Source organism: Salmo trutta, chromosome 37 (genome assembly GCF_901001165.1).
Source record: "Salmo trutta chromosome 37, fSalTru1.1, whole genome shotgun sequence".
Classification (NCBI taxonomy): Eukaryota; Metazoa; Chordata; class Actinopteri; order Salmoniformes; family Salmonidae; genus Salmo; species Salmo trutta.
In genome coordinates, this window is record NC_042993.1 from 24,785,673 (window position 1) to 24,807,119 (window position 21,447).

The window sequence follows — 21,447 nt, forward strand, 5'->3', positions numbered from 1 at the left end:
CAGTACAAATAGGTTACCCTTCCTGTTCATGCATTTTATGATTTAATGTTGCAACCAAAACGGATCATGTTTATCAATTAAAATGCACATAGTTAAGCTAAAGGAATGTTAATGCTTAATTGTTTTTCCACTTAATTATAGAGAGAGGTCCTTCATGTTTTCTGGTCAGAGATTGTGACAGGCAAGCCGGCTTTGTGGGAAGATGGTAATCGGGGAACATTAGGCTAATTGCATGTTCCAAAGCGAAATACGTTATGGGTAAAAATGCGTTCAAACGGTAGATGCTAAGAGAGATCCTTGGGACGACCTTACCCTAAACCCTATCCTTAACCCCGTCCCCTACCCTGACCTGCATGTTTAGGTAAAACGAAAAATAATGTCCCATTTGGAACACTGACAAGTAGAGCATAAAAAAAATATTTTAATGTTTTTTGTTGTTGTTTTTTTTTGCTCAATCTGATTGGGTGAGCCTGGCTCCCAGTGGGTGGGCCCGGGCCCATCCGTGACTATCTGGCTGTTTCAAGTACCTGTATGCTGGAGGGGGAGAGGTCTGACACTGCCCAAATGCTCTGTCTAAACATAAGTCAAGGGCCCTGTGTTTTGGTTGATTATGTCACATGACCTGGATCAGATGGTCCAGCACCATCCTATGACATTTGCTTACATTTTCTGTGTAACTTTCATTTCTGGAAAAGGCTTAAAATTAAGGTTAAAATCCAGGTCAAGTGACATGATCAACCAAACACAGGGCTAAAATGTACATAACAAATAAAGTCCTTGGAGATGAAAAGGAGTAGGCTTGCCTATTAACTGTGAATCTCCAAATAACAGTGCATGTGATATCCTTTCCTACACCAAAACAGCCTGAAATAAATACTACTGACTGAGTTGAACACATCTTTTATTTAGCTTTATTTGGCATATGCTGTGTAAAATACTGCCATTTTGGAAAGCAACAGGGCAATATCAAACAGTACTGAGGGAATATGTGAGACAGAAGCCATCTGACGGTTTACAATCCTGTATGTTTTGGGAATAATTCACAGTGTTTTCACACAACAACAACAGAACAAACAGTAGCATCAGAGGACCAGGGATCAGCTGCTGATTCTAGTGGCTCTGGTACACTTCTATACCAACCAGAGACGTTGTTTCAAGTGTCATTAGTCGTATGTACGGGATACGAACGCAACAACAAGAAATAATAAAATAGAAGAATACATACAGTAAATGGCTCAGTACAATTGTGTTGTTGTTGAATAAGTATAATACAGGAAGGCACAATGTATAGTCCAATATTTACACGTGTTTTGGAGAAGGGGGGATTGGGGGGAAAGTGTTTAAATTGTGCAGTATTCAGCAGTCATAGTAAGAGTCTGGTAGCAGCGGTTGTGATGTGTGTATAGCATGAATGTATATGCGTGTGTCTGTGTGGATATATGTACACTGAATATACTGTACCAAACATTAGGAACACCTTCGTAATATTGAATTGCCCCCTACCCCTCCTCCACCCCAACCCACGAGGTCTCAAAAGTGTTTGACAGGGATGCTGGTCCATGTTGGCTCCAATGCTTCCCACGGTTGTGTCAAGTTGGCTGGATGTCCTTTGGGTGGTGGACCATTCTTTATACATACGGGAAACTGTTGAGCATGAAAACCCCAGCAGCGTTGCAGTTTTTGGCACCTACAACCATAGCCTGTTGAAAGGCACTTTGTCTTGTCCATTCACCCTCTGAATGGCACACATACACAATCCAGGTCTCAATTGTCTCAAGGCTAAAATATCTTTCTTGAACCTGTTTCCTCCCCTTATCGAAACTGATTGAAGTGGCTTTAACAAGTGACATCAATAAGGGATCATAGCTTTCACCTGGATTGACCTGGCCAGTCTATGCCATGGAAAGAGCAGGTGTTTTCTTAATGTTTTGTACACAAAAGTGTATGTCTGTGTGGGTGTACTTGTGGGTGTACGTGTGCTAAGGTGAGGAGAATCTGAGCAGGTGGCCAGTCCAGTTCAAGTGTTCAGCAGTCTGATGGCTTGTAGGTAGAAACTGTCTCTGAGCCTGTAGGTATCAGACCTCTTACTTCGATACCGTACGCCCAATGGTAAGTAAGTGAACAGCTCATTGGACATTGAATAACAGGCACCAGAGATATGTACGAGTCTACTCACGTGTTTCTGCAGTTCGACTAGGCTTCTATTGGGTAGGCTACCTACAGTTGTTTTTAAAGTTTATTTTATTCTATGACCAGGCCAGCTGCCCACAGTGTGATGTACAGGTAACTACCAAAATAAAGGAAACACCAACATGAAGTGCCTTAAGAACAGCTTCAATGCACCTTGGCATATATTCTGAAACTCTGTTGGAGGGATGCGACACCATACTTCCATAAGAAATTCCATAATTTGGTGTTTTGTTAATGGTGGTGGAAAACACTCTCTGGTATCGCCCCCACAACCGCTCCAGTGACCACTCTTGCCCTGTGGATGGGGGCATTGTGATCCTATGGGGGCATAGGCATGGAAGCCAAAAATAATGGTCAGCCCAGCTTTTTTATACAAGACCTTAAGCATGATGGGATGTTAATTGCTTAATTAACTCAGGAACCATACCATACCTCAATATACTTTGAATCCCTTGTTTACTCAAGCGTTTATATTATTTTGTCAGTTACCTGTATTAGGCAACACCAGGTACAGATCTTCCTCCTCCAATCCATACCTTAACTATTATTTGGGAAAATGCAAAGCTGACCCAAGATCAGAGTCTAGGGGCAACCTTATCTATAAAATGAATGCAGTCTTAAGGCAACAATAGTGCCACCTGGTGCAGAATCCTGAAACTATTTTCCAGCCCATGGTAGTGAAGTAGAGAAGGCTTCTACTATAGTGTTACTTATTCAGATACCCTAATACGAATGAATCACAGTTTTAGTTATATAAAATACATGAATATCTAATACAGCATTTGTATCTGAAATTTGTCTAATTTAGTCGAGCATGATGTTCTGCTGGCCTGCAGACAAGCTAAAATGATGAGTGAGACTGGTAACAGAAAACTGTTTAGTCAAAAATGGAACTGAAAAATATAGAGTTAAGAAGTATTACATTTCATGAAAAAAGGGATCCCAGGAAAGGTTACCCTGCAGTTTTAAGAGGTATTTGTTGTACAGGTAAAGGTGTAGGTGAAGACAGTTTTAAAAGTCATTCATAATATTCTCAATGGCTCACTAAACAGGAATGTATTACATTGATTGTAATCAATCAATCACTGAATAGCACCATATAACAGTACAATTTGAACAAAATCAGAAAAGCTAGCTTCCATGAGAAGCGTAGAAACACTAAGCATGACCACAAAGGTATAGTGCCTATGGCCATTCATACATACTATGCTTGTCCGATTAAAAACAAACAAATATTATTATGAGGCAAGATATGCACATTATATATAATATTTGATTCATCTAAGCTTGTATGTTGGTTAATATGTGGGAAAGTGTGGCTACCTAAAGTCATGGCTAAAGTCCTCCAAACATTTGATGGAGCCAGGTACAGTAAGCCAATGGGACTTGACAATCTTATGTTGTCTTCTTCTTGACGGCAATCAATTGGCTGAATGTCTGCAGGCCCCAGTACAGCAGGGAGATGGAGACAAAGGCCTACAGAGAGAGAGAGGGAGAGAGAGAGAGACAGAGAGAGAGAGAGAGAGAGAGAGAGGGAGAGAGAGAGAGACAGAGAGAGAGAGAGCGAGAGAGAGAGAGAGAGAGAGAGACACAGAGAGACAGAGAGAGAGAGAGAGAGAGAGAGAGGGAGAGAGAGGGAGAGGGAGAGAGAGAGAGACAGACAGGAAGAGAGGGAGAGAGAGAGAGACAGAGAGAGAGAGAGAGAGAGAGAGAGAGAGAGAGAGAGAGAGAGAGAGGTGTTAGGCCAATGTGTTCTTTACTTTATTAGGAGTCTGTGAGTACTGACTGACTCATTTTACACCTACATCTTGTTGGGACTAGATGAGCACTTACCCCAAACAAACGTTTAAAAAAATGTACGTATATTTCCAAAATACTCTTTCATTTGCTTCCTTCTCTTACCTTCATTTTTGGTGTACCATTGTATGCATTCATTCATGTGCACTGGACATGATGGTCAGACTGACAGATCTAGATACATACGATAGTAAGGAAGGATCGATATTATATCCGCCCCACAATTGATAAAGGAGAATAATAACACAGCATCATCTTTCACTTAATACATGACTGAAAGAAGACACAGAAGGACTGCGAGCCAGACATGGGACACATAAGGAATGGCAAAGGTTAAGGAGTAGGGCAAAGTCATCTCCCATGATGCTCTCATGTTGGGGTCAAGAAGTCGAACGCCACGGGGGAATATGCCAGAAAATTCTGCCAAAAGCTGTCCTGTGGCGCCTGTCCCTCCTCCCCCGACCCCCTTTCCCTCTGTGATCTGGCCCATAAACTGCATCCTACCTCGCAGAGCAAGCCAAACCAGGCCCCTGTCAATCACAGGCAACGGTCTGATGGGAAAAAAGCAGCGTTTCCTCTAGACGCCACAGCTGTTTTCCTCCGAGAGGGAGAGTGGGAGGGAGTGAGAGAGCACAACAGGGCCTGGAATGTCCCCCAGCTTTTCCGCCCCTCACTACCTGTCCTGGCAACAGGTTCCCCACTGAGGGAAGGAGAGGACGGAGGGAGGGAAGGAGAGGACGGAGGGAGGGAAGGAGGAGGGGGGTTGAAGAAAAGAGAAAAGAAGGAGAGGGAGGCAACCTGGGCCTGAGACCAAAGCCTCAACATCTAGGGCGGATATACCTTTTTACACTGCAGCACTTTACAGAGACATGAAGTTGTGATGTGAGCTGTACCCATCCCGGAGATGGATTGGGATCGAAAGTGAAGCAAGGCCTCAGGAGTACACCACAAATCACATAACAGGCCGAGCTGTCTGTTGGATTGACCGGGGGTACTGTATTGGTTCTACTCCCATCTCTCTGTTGGCCGTACTAAGCTACATTTTAATAGACTTCTCTGGGAAAATACTGCATGTGGGATAGATTACATGCGGAAGCGGGGGTTTGATCGTCTGCAAATAAGCACTACGAGCAGAAAACACTGGTTCACCAAGTAGGAATCTCAACAAATCCACTCTCACTCACTTTGTTTTGATTTCAAGAGAGGGTAGTTCGTTAGAGCACCAATGAGTCAAACAAATGGGCTCAGAGCAGGACAAAATGAATGCATGTGGTAGATCTTAATTTCTGAGTAGTTTCTGTTTTCTTGGGTCCAAATCAAGATATGGAACATACTGTTCCACGTTTCTGAGCAAGGAGGATACAGTTCTACAGTATTGTCGAGACTGCATTGACTATTCTGCCATCATGTGATAAATAAAGTGATATATTGAATAGTCAAGAAAGCTACCACCAGGTGAGAGGGTAGCCTTTCCTCTCATACCTTCCAACCTCCCTACATTGGGGTACCTGTGGCAGTCCTGGGCAGTAGGGGGTTAACATGGTGGCGCCCTGAGTTCTCCCATGCAGCTGCACTCATGATTGAAATGAAAACAGAGCAGAATTGGTGCTGTCAGGAGTGTGATATATGACTTGTAATGGGATGTTTCCAGAGCTCCCCTCCCGTCCATATGGCTAGCCTGCCTGCCCACAGTACACATTAGGAGAGAGAGGGAGGGAGAGAGAGAGAGAGATGCAATACTCAAACATCTGCATAACAGGGCTAAGAGATTCTTAGACACAAACACATACTCCCTCAATCGCAGGCAGGGATACACACAAGCGCACACACACGCATGTGTAGGTATGTATGCATGCATGCATGCAGTGCATTCAGAAAGTATTCAGACCCCTTGACTTTTTCCACATTTTTTTTACATTACAGCCTTATTCTAAAATGTATTAAAACACATTTTTTCATCATCAATCTACACACAATACCCCATAATGACAAAGCATTGTATTAAAAATGTATTAAATATAAAAAACAGAAATACTTTATTTACATAAGTATTCAGACCTTTTGCTATGAGACTCGAAATTGAGCTCAGGTGCGTCCTGTTTCCATTGATCATCCTTGAGAAGTTTCTACAACTTGATTTGAGTCCACCTGTGGTAAATGAAATTGATTGGACATGATTTGGAAAGGCACACACTGGTCTATATTAGGTTCCACAGTTGACAGTGCATGTCATAGCAAAAACCAAGCCATGAGGTTGAAGGAATTGTCCGTAGAGCTCCGAGACAGGATTGTGTCGAGGCACAGATCTGGGGAAGGGTACCAAAACATTTCTGCTGCATTGAATGTCCCCAAGAGCACAGTGGCCTCCATCATTCTTAAATGGAAGAAGTTTGGAACCACCAAGACTCTTCCTGAGCCATCGGGGGAGAAGGGTCTTGGTCAGTGAGGTGACCAAAGACCCGATGATCACTCTAATATAGCTCCAGAGTTCCTCTGTGAAGATGGAAAAACCTTGCAGAAGGACAACCGTCTCTGCAGTGCTCCACCAATCAGGCCTTTGTGGTAGAGTGGCCAGACGAAAGCCACTCCTCAGTAAAAGGCACATGACAGCCCGCTTTGAGTTTGCCAAAAGGCACCTAAAGACTCTCAGACCATGAGAAACAAGATTCTCTGGTCTGATGAAACCAAGATTGAACTCTTTGTCCTGAATGCCAAGCATCACGTCTGGAGGAAACCTGGTACCATCCCTACAGTGAAGCATGGGGGTGGCAGCATCATACTTTGGTGATGTTTTTCAGCGGCAGTGACTGGGAGACTAGTCAGGATCAAGGGAAAGATGAATGGAACAAAGTACAGAGAGATCCATGATGAAGTCCTGAGTGCTCTGGAACAGGTTCTCAGACTGGTGCGAAGGTTCACCTTCCAACAGGACAATGGCCCTAGGCACACAGCCAAGACAACGCAGGAGTGGCTTCGGGACAAATCTCTGAATGTCCTTGAGTGTGTGACGACCCTCCCATTCTGTCTGCCGTATTCTCTCTCTTTGTTCTTGTTTCCTTATGAGGATGCCGGTGGGCGGAGTTGGGAGGGTCGTCAGCTAGATGGGAAACACCTGGGCTCAGGTGTGTCCCATGATAAATAGACCTCTTCCACATTGATTGGGGAGACTCTCTCCATGCAGACACTTTTGTTGATTGCTGTTGTGGTAGTTTTGTGGCTTTTTGGTTATTTGCTTTGGCACCCTTCAACACCCTGCACTATCACATTCAGGCATGCAAAACACTCACTTACACTACTGATTACACACACCATTGTTCATTGTTCTTAGTTACTTTAGTTAATAAATATATATTTTGATATTCCTTGTCTCCACGTTGTCTCCCTTTTGTTGCGAACTCTGAGCCGGTTCGTAACAAGTGGGGACTCGTCCGGGATTTTGAACGGATTGTGTTTGGGAGAAAACGTGGAGGTAATGTTAAATTCTGTAGGTGCTTTGTTTGTATATGTTGTTAGTTTGAGTTTGGTGCTCAGTACTGGTTGCCTTTGTTTGTTTGATTTGTGTGCTGTGTTGGGAGTACATTGGTTAGTTTCCAGGCCCTGCCTAGCCTGGAAACGCTTGTTCTACTCGCTGTTGGGACATTGGTCTGAGGAGGTGAGTACAATCAGCTGTGTACCTCGGTGGGAGATTTGGGTAGGGTAGTGAAACGTACTACCCGGAGTTATAGTCTTTTTCCCCTGATAGGCTTAGCGATGTGTTTCATTTTGGAATATGTTGGGCATGGGTAATGTTATTTTTGTGTGGTGTCTGTGGACTGAGCAGTTGTCTTGGGGGCACATCCGTGGCTTGGTGGAATCTGCCAGCGTGCTGGGGGTTACTTCCTTGCCAGCGGGCTACAGTGCATAATTACCCACCGCAAATCTGCATGAAGACTAGGGTTGAGTTATTGTAGGTTTTGGGGAAGCTCCATATCTCATCTCTTTTCTGTGGTGCCCAGTGTGATTGTCATTTCTCTTGTTGTGGTCTGGTGTGCTCAGCAGAGGGGTTGAGCGAGAATTTTTTAGCATTTACTTCTGACTATGAACCATTGGGGAGTGACTATGAACCGTTGGGGAGTGACTATGAACCGTTGGGGAGTGACTATGAACCGTTGGGGAGTGACTATGAACCGTTGGGAGATGTTCTTTTCGTTGGAGCTTGTAGTTGACGGTCTCTTGTGCGTCCTGTTCCTGCGTGTTTATGTACCTGACCATTGTTTGGTTTTGTCATGTTCTATCTTTCCTGTCTGTTCCCTCCTGGTCTTGTTTTCTTCTTTCCTCTTAAACATTGCTTCCTGTGCGCAAAGGTTACTGAGGTCTGGGGAGGAGGTTGGCTGGGGCAAGTGGAAGGTGAACATGAACCCCTCATAAATTTGGGACGCAGAGGCTGTGTCAATTTGGGACGCAGAGGCTGTGTCAATTTGGGACGCAGAGGCTGGTACGTTGTTCCGGGGTCCTTGTTGGTCCCCGGGGGGGTGACGACCCTCCCACTCTGTCTGCCGTATTCTCTCTCTTTGTTCTTGTTTCCTTATTAGGATGCCGGTGGGCGGAGTTGGGAAGGTCGTCAGCTACATGGAAAACACCTGGGCCCGGGTGTGTCCCATGATAAATAGACCTCTTCCACATTGATTGGTGAGACTCTCTCCATGCAGACACTTTTGTTGATTTCTGTTGTGGTAGTTTTGTGGCTTTTTGGTTATTTGCTTTGGCACCCTTCAACACCCTGCACTATTACATTCAGGATTGCAAAACACTCACTTACACTACTGATTACTGATTACACACACCATTGTTCATTGTTTTTAGTTACTTTAGTTAATAAATATATATTTTGATATTCCTTGTCTCCACGTTGTCTCCCTTTTGTTGCGAACTCTGAGCCGGTTCGTAACAAGTGGCCAAGCAAGAGCCCTGGCTTGAACCGGATCGAACATCTCTGGAGAGACCTGAAAATAGCTGTGCAGCAACGCTCCCCATCAAACCTGACAGAGCTTGACAGGTTCTGCAGAGAAGAATGGGAGAAACAACCCACATCAAATCAAATTGTTTTAGTCACATGCGCCGAATACAACAGGTGTAGACCTTACAGCGTAATGCTTACTAAAAGTAACAAGTAATTAAAGAACTGCAGTAAAATAACAATAGTGAGACTATATACAGGGGGGGGGGGGGGGGGGGTACCGGTACAGAGTCAATGTGCGGGGGCACCGGTTAGATGAGGTAATATGTACATGTAGGTAGAGTTATTAAAGTGACTATGCATAGATGATGATAACAACAGAGTAGCAGTGGTGTAAAAGACGGGGTGGATGCAAATAGTCTGGGTAGCCAATACTATATAGGTGTCCCAAGCTTGTAGCATCATACCAAAGACTCAAGACTGTAATCGCTGCCAAAGGTGCTACAACAAAGTACTTGGTAAATGGTCTGAATAGTTATGTAAATGTAATGTTTTTAGTTTTTATTAAATTTGCTAATATATCTAAAAACCTGTTTTTGCTTTGTCATTACAGGGGATTGTGTGTAGATTGATGAGAGAAAATAACTATTAGTCTATTTTAGAATAAGGCTGTAACTTAACAAAATGTGGAAAAACTCAAGGGGTCTGAATACTTTCCGACTGTACCGTACATGCACTCAAATACACACACATGCTCGAAGGTAGGCACATGTACATGTATGTAGCAAACACGCTCCTCTCCTGCTGGGTCTAGTTCCTCCCTCTTCGCTATAAGCAGACACACTTGACTCCTGTCTTTGAACCCAGTCAACAGAGAGATGCTGAGCAGGTTAACGTCTCTCCAGAGAGGCTACTCTGTTTGGTGCTTAACAACTATACAAGAGCCATGGGAAACACTCCCCAACACACACATACGGAAACACAGATAAACGGAGACACACACACACACAAATGCACGCATGCGCAGACACCCACATTGCTTGTGCAGTAGTAATGTAGCAAAATAGTCATGATTAAGTCACAAAGGGACTCAGTCTACTCTCAATCTACTCTTTCCACTCTTATCAGCACTATTTTCTCCAAGGATGTCAGAGGACAGAGCCAAGGTCACTACAAACCTATACGGTCATGAGGCCTTTCCCCTTTCTACTGTTCTGGAGTCAGCGAAAGTGAAGGATAATTCACCATCCCGACCTCCTGGCTGTGTGTCTACACACTATTACACTGTCATTACTGCAAAAGCCATAGGCTTGGCACATTCTAAAGCCTCAGCCATGGAAGTTTAGGGCCATGTCTCAAATGGCACCCTGTTTTCTTTATAGTGCACTACTTTTGAGCATAAGGCCACAGGGCTCTGGTCAAAAGTAGTGCACCTTATAGGGAATAGGATGCCATTTGGGATGCACATTGTAAGCCTCAGCCATGAACGTCTCGATCTTACTAATACCCATAATGCTCTGGGTGGCTCCAGCGGTGAGGCGGCCTACTCCGGAGAGCGCAGGCGGAAAGTTGGCAGCCGCGGCGCGATGGGTGCGGGTCCAGAAACAAGGGATGAAAAAACAAAGGAGCGAGAAGGAGAGAGAGGGAGAGAGGGGGAGACTTATGCCTTGCAAAATCAAGCCCGGTGTGCTTTGATGGAGCAATCAGGCCAAGCCAGAGCCCTAGAACTAGAGTCTCAGCGGACGTTCTGTAAATCAGTTCAATGGGATTCCACAGAGAAGGGCGAAGATGGATAGAACCCCAGGGGCTTGTGAGAGAGAGAGAGAGAGAACAATCCTTCCCTCCCTCCTTCCCTTCTTTCGCTCCACCTCTGTCTTCTCCTCCCTCTCATCCTCTACTCTGTCAGCATATTGTACTGTAGGAACCTGGAGCATGATCACATTCAAACATCCTGGCTAGTGGCTAGTAGTGGCCGGGGACTTTAATGCATGGAAACTTAAATCCGTTTTACCTCATTTCTACCAGCATGATAAATGTGCAACCAGAGGAAAAATAACTCTAGACCACCTTTACTCCACAAGAAGAGATACGTACATACAAAGCTCTCCCCCACCCTCCATTTGGCAAATCTGACCATAATTCTATCCTCCTGATTCCTGCTTACAAGCAAAAACTAAAGCAGGAATCACCAGTGACTCAGTCAATAAAGAAGCGGTCAGATGATGCAGATGCTAAGCTACAGGACTGTTTTGCCAGCACACACTGGCATATGTTCCTGGATTCTAGAGTGCTAGAGGCATCATTACAGAACTTGGTTCGATTCCAGGTTGTATCACAACCGGCCGTGATTGGGAGTCCCATAGGGCGCGTCGTCTGAGTTAGGGTTTGACCGGGGTAGATCGTCATTGTAAATAAGAATTTGTTCTTAACTGACTTGCCTAGTTAAAAAAAGGTTACAATTCTTCCGATGGCATTCAGGAGTATACCACATCAGTCACTGGCTTCATCAATAAAATCGATGACGTCGTCCCCACAGTGACCGTACGTACATACCCCAACCAGAAGCCATGGATTACAGCAACATCCCCACTGAGCTAAAGGGAAGAGCTGCCGCTTTCAAGGAGCGGAACTCTAACCTGGACGCATATAAGAAATCCTGCTATGCCCTCAGACGAACCAAAAAAAACGCAAAGCGTTTCAATCGTACTACACCGGCTCCGATGCTCGTCGGATGTGGCAGGGCTTGCAAACTATTACAGACTACAAAGGGAAGCATAACCGCGAGCTGCCCAGTGACACGTGCCTACCAGACAAGCTAAATTACTGGCAAGCAACACTGAAGCACGCATGAGAGCATCAGCTGTTCCGGACAAATGTGTGATCACGCACTTTGTAGCCGATGTGAGTAAGACCTTTAAACAGGTCAACATTCACAAGGCCACAGGGCCAGATGGATTACCAGGACGTGCACTCCGAGCATGCACTGATCAACTGGCAAGTGTCTTCACGGACATTTTTTGTGGTAAGGGTTAGTAACAACACATCTGTCACACTGACCCTCAACACGGAGGCCCCTCAGGGGTGCGTGCTCAGTCCACTCCTGTACTCCCTGTTCACCCATGACTGCATAGCCAGGCACGACTCCAACACCATCATTAAGTTTGCCGACGACACAACAGTGGTAGGCCTGATCACCGTGTCATGACGTGCCCTGGGGGGAGGATCATAGCCCCCCCTCTCTCTGTCTCTCCACAGTTTTATGACTTTACGACAGGTCATAAATACCTGTTACAAACTGCCATGCAGTATTGAGAGAGTCTACCAGAACAAAGAGAGACTTGGCCAAACTCCTAAATCCCCAAAATGGGAGAATTAAACAATATTTCCACTTTTGAAAATGTGGGAATGGTCCATGGACACTTAAGGGACAGTGATGACGAGTGTGTTTCATTTGGTGATCTCATGAAGGACAGGCAACACACATAATGGTATCTATTGATGTGTACATTTCCCATTTCTAAAATATTGTGAAACGTATGTGATTAAACATGAAACTATTTGTGAAAAGATGTAATGAAATATTAACCTTCCAAATGAGAGTATGGATTTTCAGATAAAGATTAACTAGTCAGTGGCCACACCCCCACAATCCCAGACATCACATTAGGCGTCATAGAACCACCCCTTCATCGACAGAGGATAAAACCCACTCCTGAAGAAATTCACACCAGACTAGAAAACATGCAGCTGACACAACATGTTTAAATAGTTGGCACTACAACTCTACCAAAGGACAAGACCATACCACATGGAGTATTGGCTACACGGCTGGAAATGTTTAAACTCTGAGACTATCGATCACTACAGAATAAGAGCAAATCTTAGACGTATAATTACTAGTCTGGAGCTAGAAGTTACATAAGTCTAGAACAAGAATACCGACAACCGCCGAAGCATCTATTCCATGACAACATTTCTGAATGATACTCTGAAGTATCCATCCTAACCACTTACAACCACGAAAGACATTGTGACTTATGGGAAAGTTAACCAGAGACTCTGATGAACCCTACAGGACGATTGAGGATTCCAACAGAGAAGACAACAACGACATACGGGCGTAAATATATATACATTGCAATTATTCTCGAATGAGCGGACGTTCACGTGCAAAGGATTAGCATTTCAATGAATATAATTATAGACTGTGTGTAGTGAATCCATTTAGTCTTTCCCACTCTCTCAGTCCCCACCCCTTTCCTTTGACGACCAAGCCGTCATATCGGCTTAGCCCACTAGGGACTTTTCTGTCATTGTTAGTAACCAATATCTACTGTTTGTTTGTGATGTATTTCTGTGATTATTCAGTTAGTTAGTAAATAAATAATTAAGCCAACTTGTATATTGCTGATTCATTATAGAAACTAGGGTTCGTGCAGATGACCAAGAACTTTACGAAGTTCAGATGAGACTGATAGAAGGTAAAGAATAATTAATGACTGATTGATGACTGAAATGTAAGAGATTTTTAGATCTCTAAGAGTTAATTCGGAAGACGGAACTCCTTAAATAAACTTCTCCGTGGTGCCCCAGGTTATTAATGAGTTAATTGTTGCATGATTTAATTAAATCACGTAATCAATTAAATGTTAGGTAATCAATTTGATAAAATAACATGTCATCACATTAATGATAGTCACAGACACGACAACGATGAGACAGCCTATAGGGAGGAGGTCAGAGACCTGGCCGTGTTATGCCATGAAAACAACCTCTCCCTCAACGTGATCAAGACAAAGGAGATGATTGTGGACTACAGGAAAAGGAGGACCAAGCACGCCCCCATTCTCATCAACAGGACTGTAATGGAGCAGGTTGCTTGGTGTCCATATCACCAACAAACTAGCATGGTCCAAACACACCAAGACAGTTGTGAAGAGGGAACGACAAAGCCTATTCCCCTCAGGAGACTGAAAAGATTTGGCATGGGTCCTCAGAAAGTTCTACAGCTGCACCACTGAGAGCATCTTGACTGGTTGCATTACTGCCTGGTATGGCAACTGCTCGGCCTCCAACCGCAAGGCACTACAGAAGGTAGTGCGTATGGCCCAGTACATCACTGGGGCCAAGATTCCTGCCATCCAGGACCTCTATACCAGGCACTGTCAGAGGAAGGCCCTAAAAATTGTCAAAGATGCCAGCCACCCTAGTCATAGACTGTTCTCTCTGCTACCGCATGGCAAGCGGTACCGGAGCGCCAAGTCTAGGTCCAAAAGGCTTCTTAACAGCTTCTACCCCCAAGCCATATGACTCCTGAACAGCTAATCAAATGGCTACGCAGACTATTTCTTACTTATCTATTCTTACTTATTTTTCTTAAAACTGCATTGTTGGTTAAGAACTTGTAAGTAAACATTTCACTGTATTCAGCGCATGTGACAAATAACATTTGATTTGTACTGGGGTTGGAATAGCATGACAGATTAGCGTAGGGGTTTGTGGTCCTCCTTTCCTCCTCGTCATCCTCTTTTTCCTTATCTACCTCCTCATGAGTCAATGACAAAACATCTGTGACGAATTCCCAAGAACAACATTAGGAGAAAGTTACAGATACACAAATATACCCCCCCAGAAATGCTAACCTCCCCTGTTATTGTAATGGTGAAAGGTTAGCATGTCTTGGGGGTGTGATATAAAATGCTAACCTCCCCTGTTATTGTCATGGTAAGAGGTTAGCATGTCTTCAGGGTATGATGTTTGTGCATCTCTAACATTCTCAATTCCAAAGTCAAAATAATGTAAAAAATTGTCACTGTCCCAATATTTTTGGAGCTCACTGTATATGTTATTACATTGATTAGATTAGAAAGTGAGTATGTGTGTTTGTGGGTGTGCGTGTGTTTGAATGTGTGCATGTCTGTGTTTTTGTTTCTTTTTTGGGGGGGGGGTAAGCTCCCCTGCAACAAAGATTGCCTTGCATTATATGATTCACTGTGAGCAAGGATCTCTACACTTAGAAAAAAGGGTTCCAAAACGGTCTTTGAACTATTTTAGGTTCCAAGTAAAAACCCTCTGGGGAAAGGGTTCTACCTGGAACCAAATAGGATTCTACCTGGAACCAAAAAGGGTTCTTTAAAGGGTTCTCCTATGGGGACAGTCGAAGAAACCTTTTAGCTTCTGAACAGCACCTTTTTTTCTAAGATTGTAGGCCTTAGAAATAAACACTTCAATCCCCAGTGTCTGTCTGTATCTATGGCTTCAGTTTATTATATTTTTCTACGGCTGGCCATGCTTTCCACCTGGCTACCCCTATTGCAGTCAACAGCACTGCACCCCTCCACAAGCTACTCGCCCAAGCCTTCCCCATTTCTCCTTCTCCCAAATCCATTCAGCTGATGTTCTGAAAGAGCTGCAAAATCTGGACCTCTACAAATCAGCCGGGCTAGACAATCTGGACCCTTTCTTTCTAAAATTATCTGCCGAAATTATTGCAACCCCTATTACTAGCTTGTTCAACCTCTCTTTCGTGTCGTCTGAGATTCCCATAGATTGGAAAGCAGCTGCTGTTATCCCCCTCTTCAAAGGAGGGGACACTCTTGACCCAAATTGCTATAGACCTATATCCATCCTACCCTGCCCTTCGAAACTGTCACATCCTGACCAGCAGAGGGAGCAATTGGATTAGTTTTGGTCAGGATGTGGCAGGGTTTTTGTGTGTGTGTGAATGGTTGTTGGTGATTAGGACTCCCAATTGAAGGCAGGTGTGTTGAGTTGCCTTTGATTGGGAGTCCTATATAGGAGTGTGTGTTTTTCTTTGGGGTTGTGGGTAATTGTTTCTGTTCAGTGTGTTATGCTGTCAGTACTGTTGAGCTGTCGTTATTTTCTTGTTTTGTAGTGTTCCAGTAATCTTTTTTTGAATTAAATGATGCTGAACACTAACTCTCCTGCATTTTGGTCCACTTCTTCTCTCCATGATGACAGTTGTGACAGAATTACCCACCAAACCAGGACCAAGCAGCAGAGGAACGAGGAGGAAGGATGGACGTGGGCAGAGCTAAGGAGGAGCGTTTCCAGGGCGATGGAAGAGTTTAGGAAACTCGAGAGGCAGCCCCAAGATTTTTTTTGGGGGGGGCACAAGGGCAGTTTTGCGGGGCAAGAATGGAGCCCCAGGCCAGCTCCCCGCACTAGCATGGAGGTGCGTGTCTCCAGGCTGGCACGTCCAGTACCAGCCACACGCATCAGGCGTCTAGTGTGTCAGCCCAGCCTCGCCAGTCAGGAGTCGCCAGAGCTGCCTGCCAGTCAGGAGTCGCCAGAGCTGCCTGCCAGTCAGGAGTCGCCAGAGCTGCCTGCCAGTCAGGAGTCGCCAGAGCGGCCCGACTGCCCTCCGGCCCAGCCAGAGCGGCCCGACTGCCCTCCGGCCCAGCCAGAGCGGCCCGACTGCCCTCCGGCCCAGCCAGAGCGGCCCCACTGCCCTCCGGCCCAGCCAGAGCGGCCCGCCTGCCCTCCGGGTCTGCCAGAGCGGCCCGCCTGCCCTCCGGGTCTGCCAGAGGGGCCCGCCTGCCCTCCGGGTCTGCCAGAGGGGCCCGCCTGTCCTCCGGCCCAGCCCGAGTGGCCCGCCTGTCCTCCGGCCCAGCCCGAGTGGCCCGCCTGTCCTCCGGCCCAGCCCGAGTGGCCCGCCTGTCCTCCGGCCCAGCCCGAGTGGCCCGCCTGTCCTCCGGCCCAGCCCGAGTTGCCCGCCTGTCCTCCGGCCCAGCCCGAGTTGCCCGCCTGTGCTCCGGCCCAGCCCGAGTGGTCTGTCTGCCAGGGTCAGCTCGAGTGGCCCATCTGCCCGGCGCAGCTATCGGCGCCACCAAAGTTGATGACGCCGAAGGTGGAGCAAGGTTTACGTCCCGCACCTGAGCCACCTCCAGGATAGGTGGGTTGGGGAGGGAGGATGTAGCACAGTGCCGTTGTTGATGGCAGCCACCCTCCCTTCCCTCGCTTATTGTTTAGGGGTTATTGTTTATTGGTTTTGTTGGGGTATTGGGTATTTTTTGTGGTGTTTTTCTTTTTGTAAGGTGCATTACGGGGTCTGCACCTTGAGGGGGGGGGGGTACTGTCACATCATGACCAGCAGAGGGAGCAATTGGATTAGTTTTGGTCAGGATGTGGCAGGGTTTTTGTGTGTGTGTGAATGGTTGTTGGTGATTAGGACTCCCAATTGAAGGCAGGTGTGTTGAGTTGCCTTTGATTGGGAGTCCTATATAGGAGTGTGTGTTTTTCTTTGGGGTTGTGGGTAATTGTTTCTGTTCAGTGTGATATGCTGTCAGTACTGTTGAGCTGTCGTTATTTTCTTGTTTTGTAGTGTTCCAGTAATCTTTTTTTTATTAAATGATGCTGAACACTAACTCTGCTGCATTTTGGTCCACTTCTTCTCTCCATGATGACAGTTGTGACAGAAAGCCCAGTCAACAAACAGATTACTGACGATTTCGAATCCCCCCGCACCTTCTCCGCTATGCAATCTGGTTTCAGAGCTGGTCATGGGTGCACCTCAGCCACGCTCAAGATCCTAAACGATATCGTAACCGCCATCGATAAGAAACAATACTGTGCTGCTGTTTTCATTGACCTGGCCAAAGCTTTCGACTCTGTCAACCACCACATCCTCATTGGCAGACTCAATAGCCTTGGTTTCTCTAATGATTGCATCGCCTGGTTCACCAACTACTTCTCTGATAGAGTTCAGTGTGTCAAATCGGAGGGCCTGTTGTCCGGACCTCTGGCAGTCTCTATGGGGTGCTGCAGGGTTCAATTCTTGGGCCAACTCTTTTCTCTGTATACATCAATGATGTCGCTCTTGCTGCTGGTGAGTCTCTGATCCACCTCTACGCAGACGACACCATTCTGTATACTTCTGGCCCTTCTTTGGACACTGTGTTAACAACCCTCCAGACGAGCTTCAATGCCATACAACTCTCCTTCCGTGGCCTTCAATTGCTCCTAAATACAAGTAAAACTAAATGCATGCTCTTCAACCGATCGCTGCCTGCACCTACCCGCCTGTCCTGCATCACTACTCTGGACGGATCTGACTTAGAATATGTGGACAACTACAAATACCTAGGTGTCTGGTTAGACTGTAAACTCTCCTTCCAGACTCACATCAAACATCTCCAATCCAAAGTTAAATCAAGAATTGGCTTCCTATTTCACAACAAAGCATCCTTCACTCATGCTGCCAAACATACCCTCGTAAAACTGACCATCCTACCGATCCTCGACTTTGGCGATGTCATTTACAAAATAGCCTCCAATACCCTACTCAACAAACTGGATGCAGTCTATCACAGTGCCATCCGTTTTGTCACCAAAGCCCCATATACTACCCACCACTGCGACCTGTACGCTCTCGTTGGCTGGCCTTCGCTTCATAATCGTCGCCAAACCCACTGGCTCCAGGTCATCTACAAGACCCTGCTAGGTAAAGTCCCCCCTTATCTCCGCTTACTGGTCACCATAGCAGCACCCACCTGTAGCACACGCTCCAGCAGGTAAATCTCTCTGGTCACCCCCAAAGCCAATTCCTCCTTTGGCCGTCTCTCTTTCCAGTTCTCTGCTGCCAATGACTGGAACGAACTACAAAAATCTCTGAAACTGGAAACACTTATCTCCCTCACTAGCTTTAAGCACCAGCTGTCAGATCAGCTCACAGATCACTGCACCTGTACATAGCCCATCTATAATTTAGCCCAAACAACTACCTCTTCCCCTACTGTATTTATTTATTTTATTTTGGTCCTTTGCACCCTATTAACTCTTTTTCCACTTTGCACTTTCTTCTACTACAAATCTACCATTCCAGTGTTTTACTTGCTATATTGTATTTACTTTGCCACCATGGACTTTTTTTTTGCCTTTACCTCCCTTATCTCACCTCATTTGCTCACATTGTACATAGACTTATTTTTCTACTGTATTATTGACTGTATATTTGTTTTACTCCATGTGTAACTGTGTTGTTGTATGTTGTCGAACTGCTTTGCTTTATCTTGGCCAGGTCGCAATTGTAAATGAGAACTTGTTCTCAACTTGCCTACCTGGTTAAATAAAGGTGAAATATATTTTTTTTTTTTTATTAAAATATTGTGACTAATACATACAGAACTTGTTTTGAGAGCGTTGTTGTTGTTGCGGCATGGAATTTGGACCAGTGAGACAACAGCTGGATTTCAAGGAGAAATGGCGTATGAGTCTGTAAGTACATAAGTGTTTCCTCGGATTGTAAATTTGCCATCTAGTCATGTTGTATATTATTGGTAATGGTTTTGTAGTTCATTGATTAATCATTTACGATTAAGGGTCAGTTAATTATTTAAACTCCTAAGACAACTATTATGGTGTGCTTTGGTTTTTGAGGATATCAAGTCAGAGCCATTATTCATAAAGTGTCTTAGATTGAGAGTGCTGATCTAGGATCAGTTTTGCCTTTAGATCATAATTAATAATATTATATGGACGGGGCGCTTGATCCTAGATCAGCACTCCTACTCAGAAATGGCTTTCAAGAATTACCACAAAAAACAAGCAATCTATTTAGATTTCCATGGCCTTACCTGGCATGAGCCTTGACAACACATAAACCATTTCTTACTGTTGAGTGACGTGAACTCCAGCACATTGACTGATACTATTTCACACAGGCAGAAGTTTGGACTGTTTACTTGGAGAAAACACTATTAGCCCACACTTCTTGCAAATCCCTAAATTTTTGCCAAAGAGGAGATTTGCTTTCCATCCCTGGGAGAATTCAGATGATGTCATTCTCTCAGACTTTCCATAGCCCAAAATGATCCCTTAACCTCAGGCGTTTCAGTGTGTTTCTGCTACCAGGCATTCTCTCTCAAAGGACTCTAACGCTAACCTCGCACACCTGAAAATGAGCTAGTGGAAACAGATCTCAGATAAGTGGATTTTCACGGATTGCTGTCTTATCTTTTCATTCAGGGTTGGGGTGTCAACAATGGGTGGAACTATGGGTTTATGGGACATGTTGTTTTTGTGGATGGGTGAGGTGTTGGGCTAGATAAGAGCTGCCATGAGCTGAGGTGAGCTTTGGTGTTCACGTGAACTTGATAATATTGTTCTGACTCAATGGAATATTTTTTTCCCCCCTCAAAAATGTGGAGAAAATCTAAATAAGTGTTACACAAAATAGAGGAAAACATCTAATATGATGAATGAATAAGTTATGACGATTTCTGGCATACTTGTGAATTCAGTTATATACTGTTATATGAGCCCTGCTCACAGCGATAAGTGCCAACTGCAAACAGACCCTCATTGGCAAAGTAGCCTCCTCATGATACTGAATCCGACTACAGACAACTCTTTTCTCATTGTTAGTGCAGTGAGTGACTCATTTTGAATACAAAGTGATTCATCACTCTCACAGCAGGGCTGAGAAGAGCCCATCAGAGGTTCCTTCTCCAATGCACCGGTCCACGGGACAGGTGTATTTTTATTAGTTCTCTTAAATTGCTATGACTTCACTAGTCAGGGGGTTAACCTGTTGGGAGAGTAGCTCCTTAATGACTGTGGGAGAGAGTCTAACCGGGCTCTACAGTACATTCCCTTACGCCTTCAGGCAGACAGACCATGAGCCTAAAAACCATATGTTACATCATTACTGTTCTGTGAAGGGAGCAGTACACAGCGTTGTACGAGATCTTCAGTTTCTTGGCAATTTTTCGGATGGAATAGCCTTAATTTCTCAGAACAAGAATAGACTGACGAGTTTCAGAAGAAAGTTCTTTGTTTCTGGACATTTTGAGCCTGTAATCAAACCCACAAATACTGATGCTCCAGATAATAAACTAGTCTAAAGAAGGCCAGTTTTATTGCTTCTTTAATCAGAACAACAGTTTTCAGCTGTGCTAACGGGTTTTCTAATGATCAATTAGACTTTTAAAATGATAAAAATGGGACTAGCTAAAACAACGTGCCATTGGAACACAAGAGTGATGGTTGCTGACAATGGGCCTCTGTATGCCTATGTAGATATTCCATAAACAATCTGCCGTTTCCAGCTACAATAGTCATTTACAACATTAACAATGTCTACACTGTATTTCTGATCAATTTGATGTTATTTTAATGGACACTTTTTTTGCTTTTCTTTCAAAAACAAGGTCATTTCTAAGTGACCCCAAACTTTTGAACGGTAGTGTATACACACATACACATATTCTCTCTCACATACACACACACTACGCCCGCCCACACACTACCATTCTACCTAATACAGCCTGGCTCCATGTGTGCTACTCAGACATTGGGTGAGGGTGGGGAATGGAGGGTGAGAGGTACCCCAGCCTTGGTTTACAGGTCAAGCCTGCAGCTTTACAAGGGAAATCTCCAGAGCCACTATAAATACCACAGTGAGCTTTAAGGGTGCTGTATATCACGACCAGTGTGCTTTAAGTGCTTCAACTCAACCTATTTTTTGTAGTTATTTTTAATAGTGGAATCGAATGAGTGACGAC

The 21,447-nt window shown here is 44.8% G+C and overlaps 1 protein-coding gene across 1 annotated transcript in view; it reads right to left on the reverse strand.

Moving 5' to 3' along the window:
• Positions 1-3,053: 3,053 nt before the first annotated feature.
• The window catches only part of LOC115177006 (alkylglycerol monooxygenase), a 42,744-nt gene continuing 24,350 nt past the window's right edge, over positions 3,054-21,447 (reverse strand). The window contains exon 13 of the mRNA XM_029737449.1: positions 3,054-3,666. Coding sequence (XP_029593309.1) covers positions 3,586-3,666 — 81 coding nt within the window. The 3' untranslated portion in view covers positions 3,054-3,585. The remainder of the gene's footprint in view (positions 3,667-21,447) is intronic.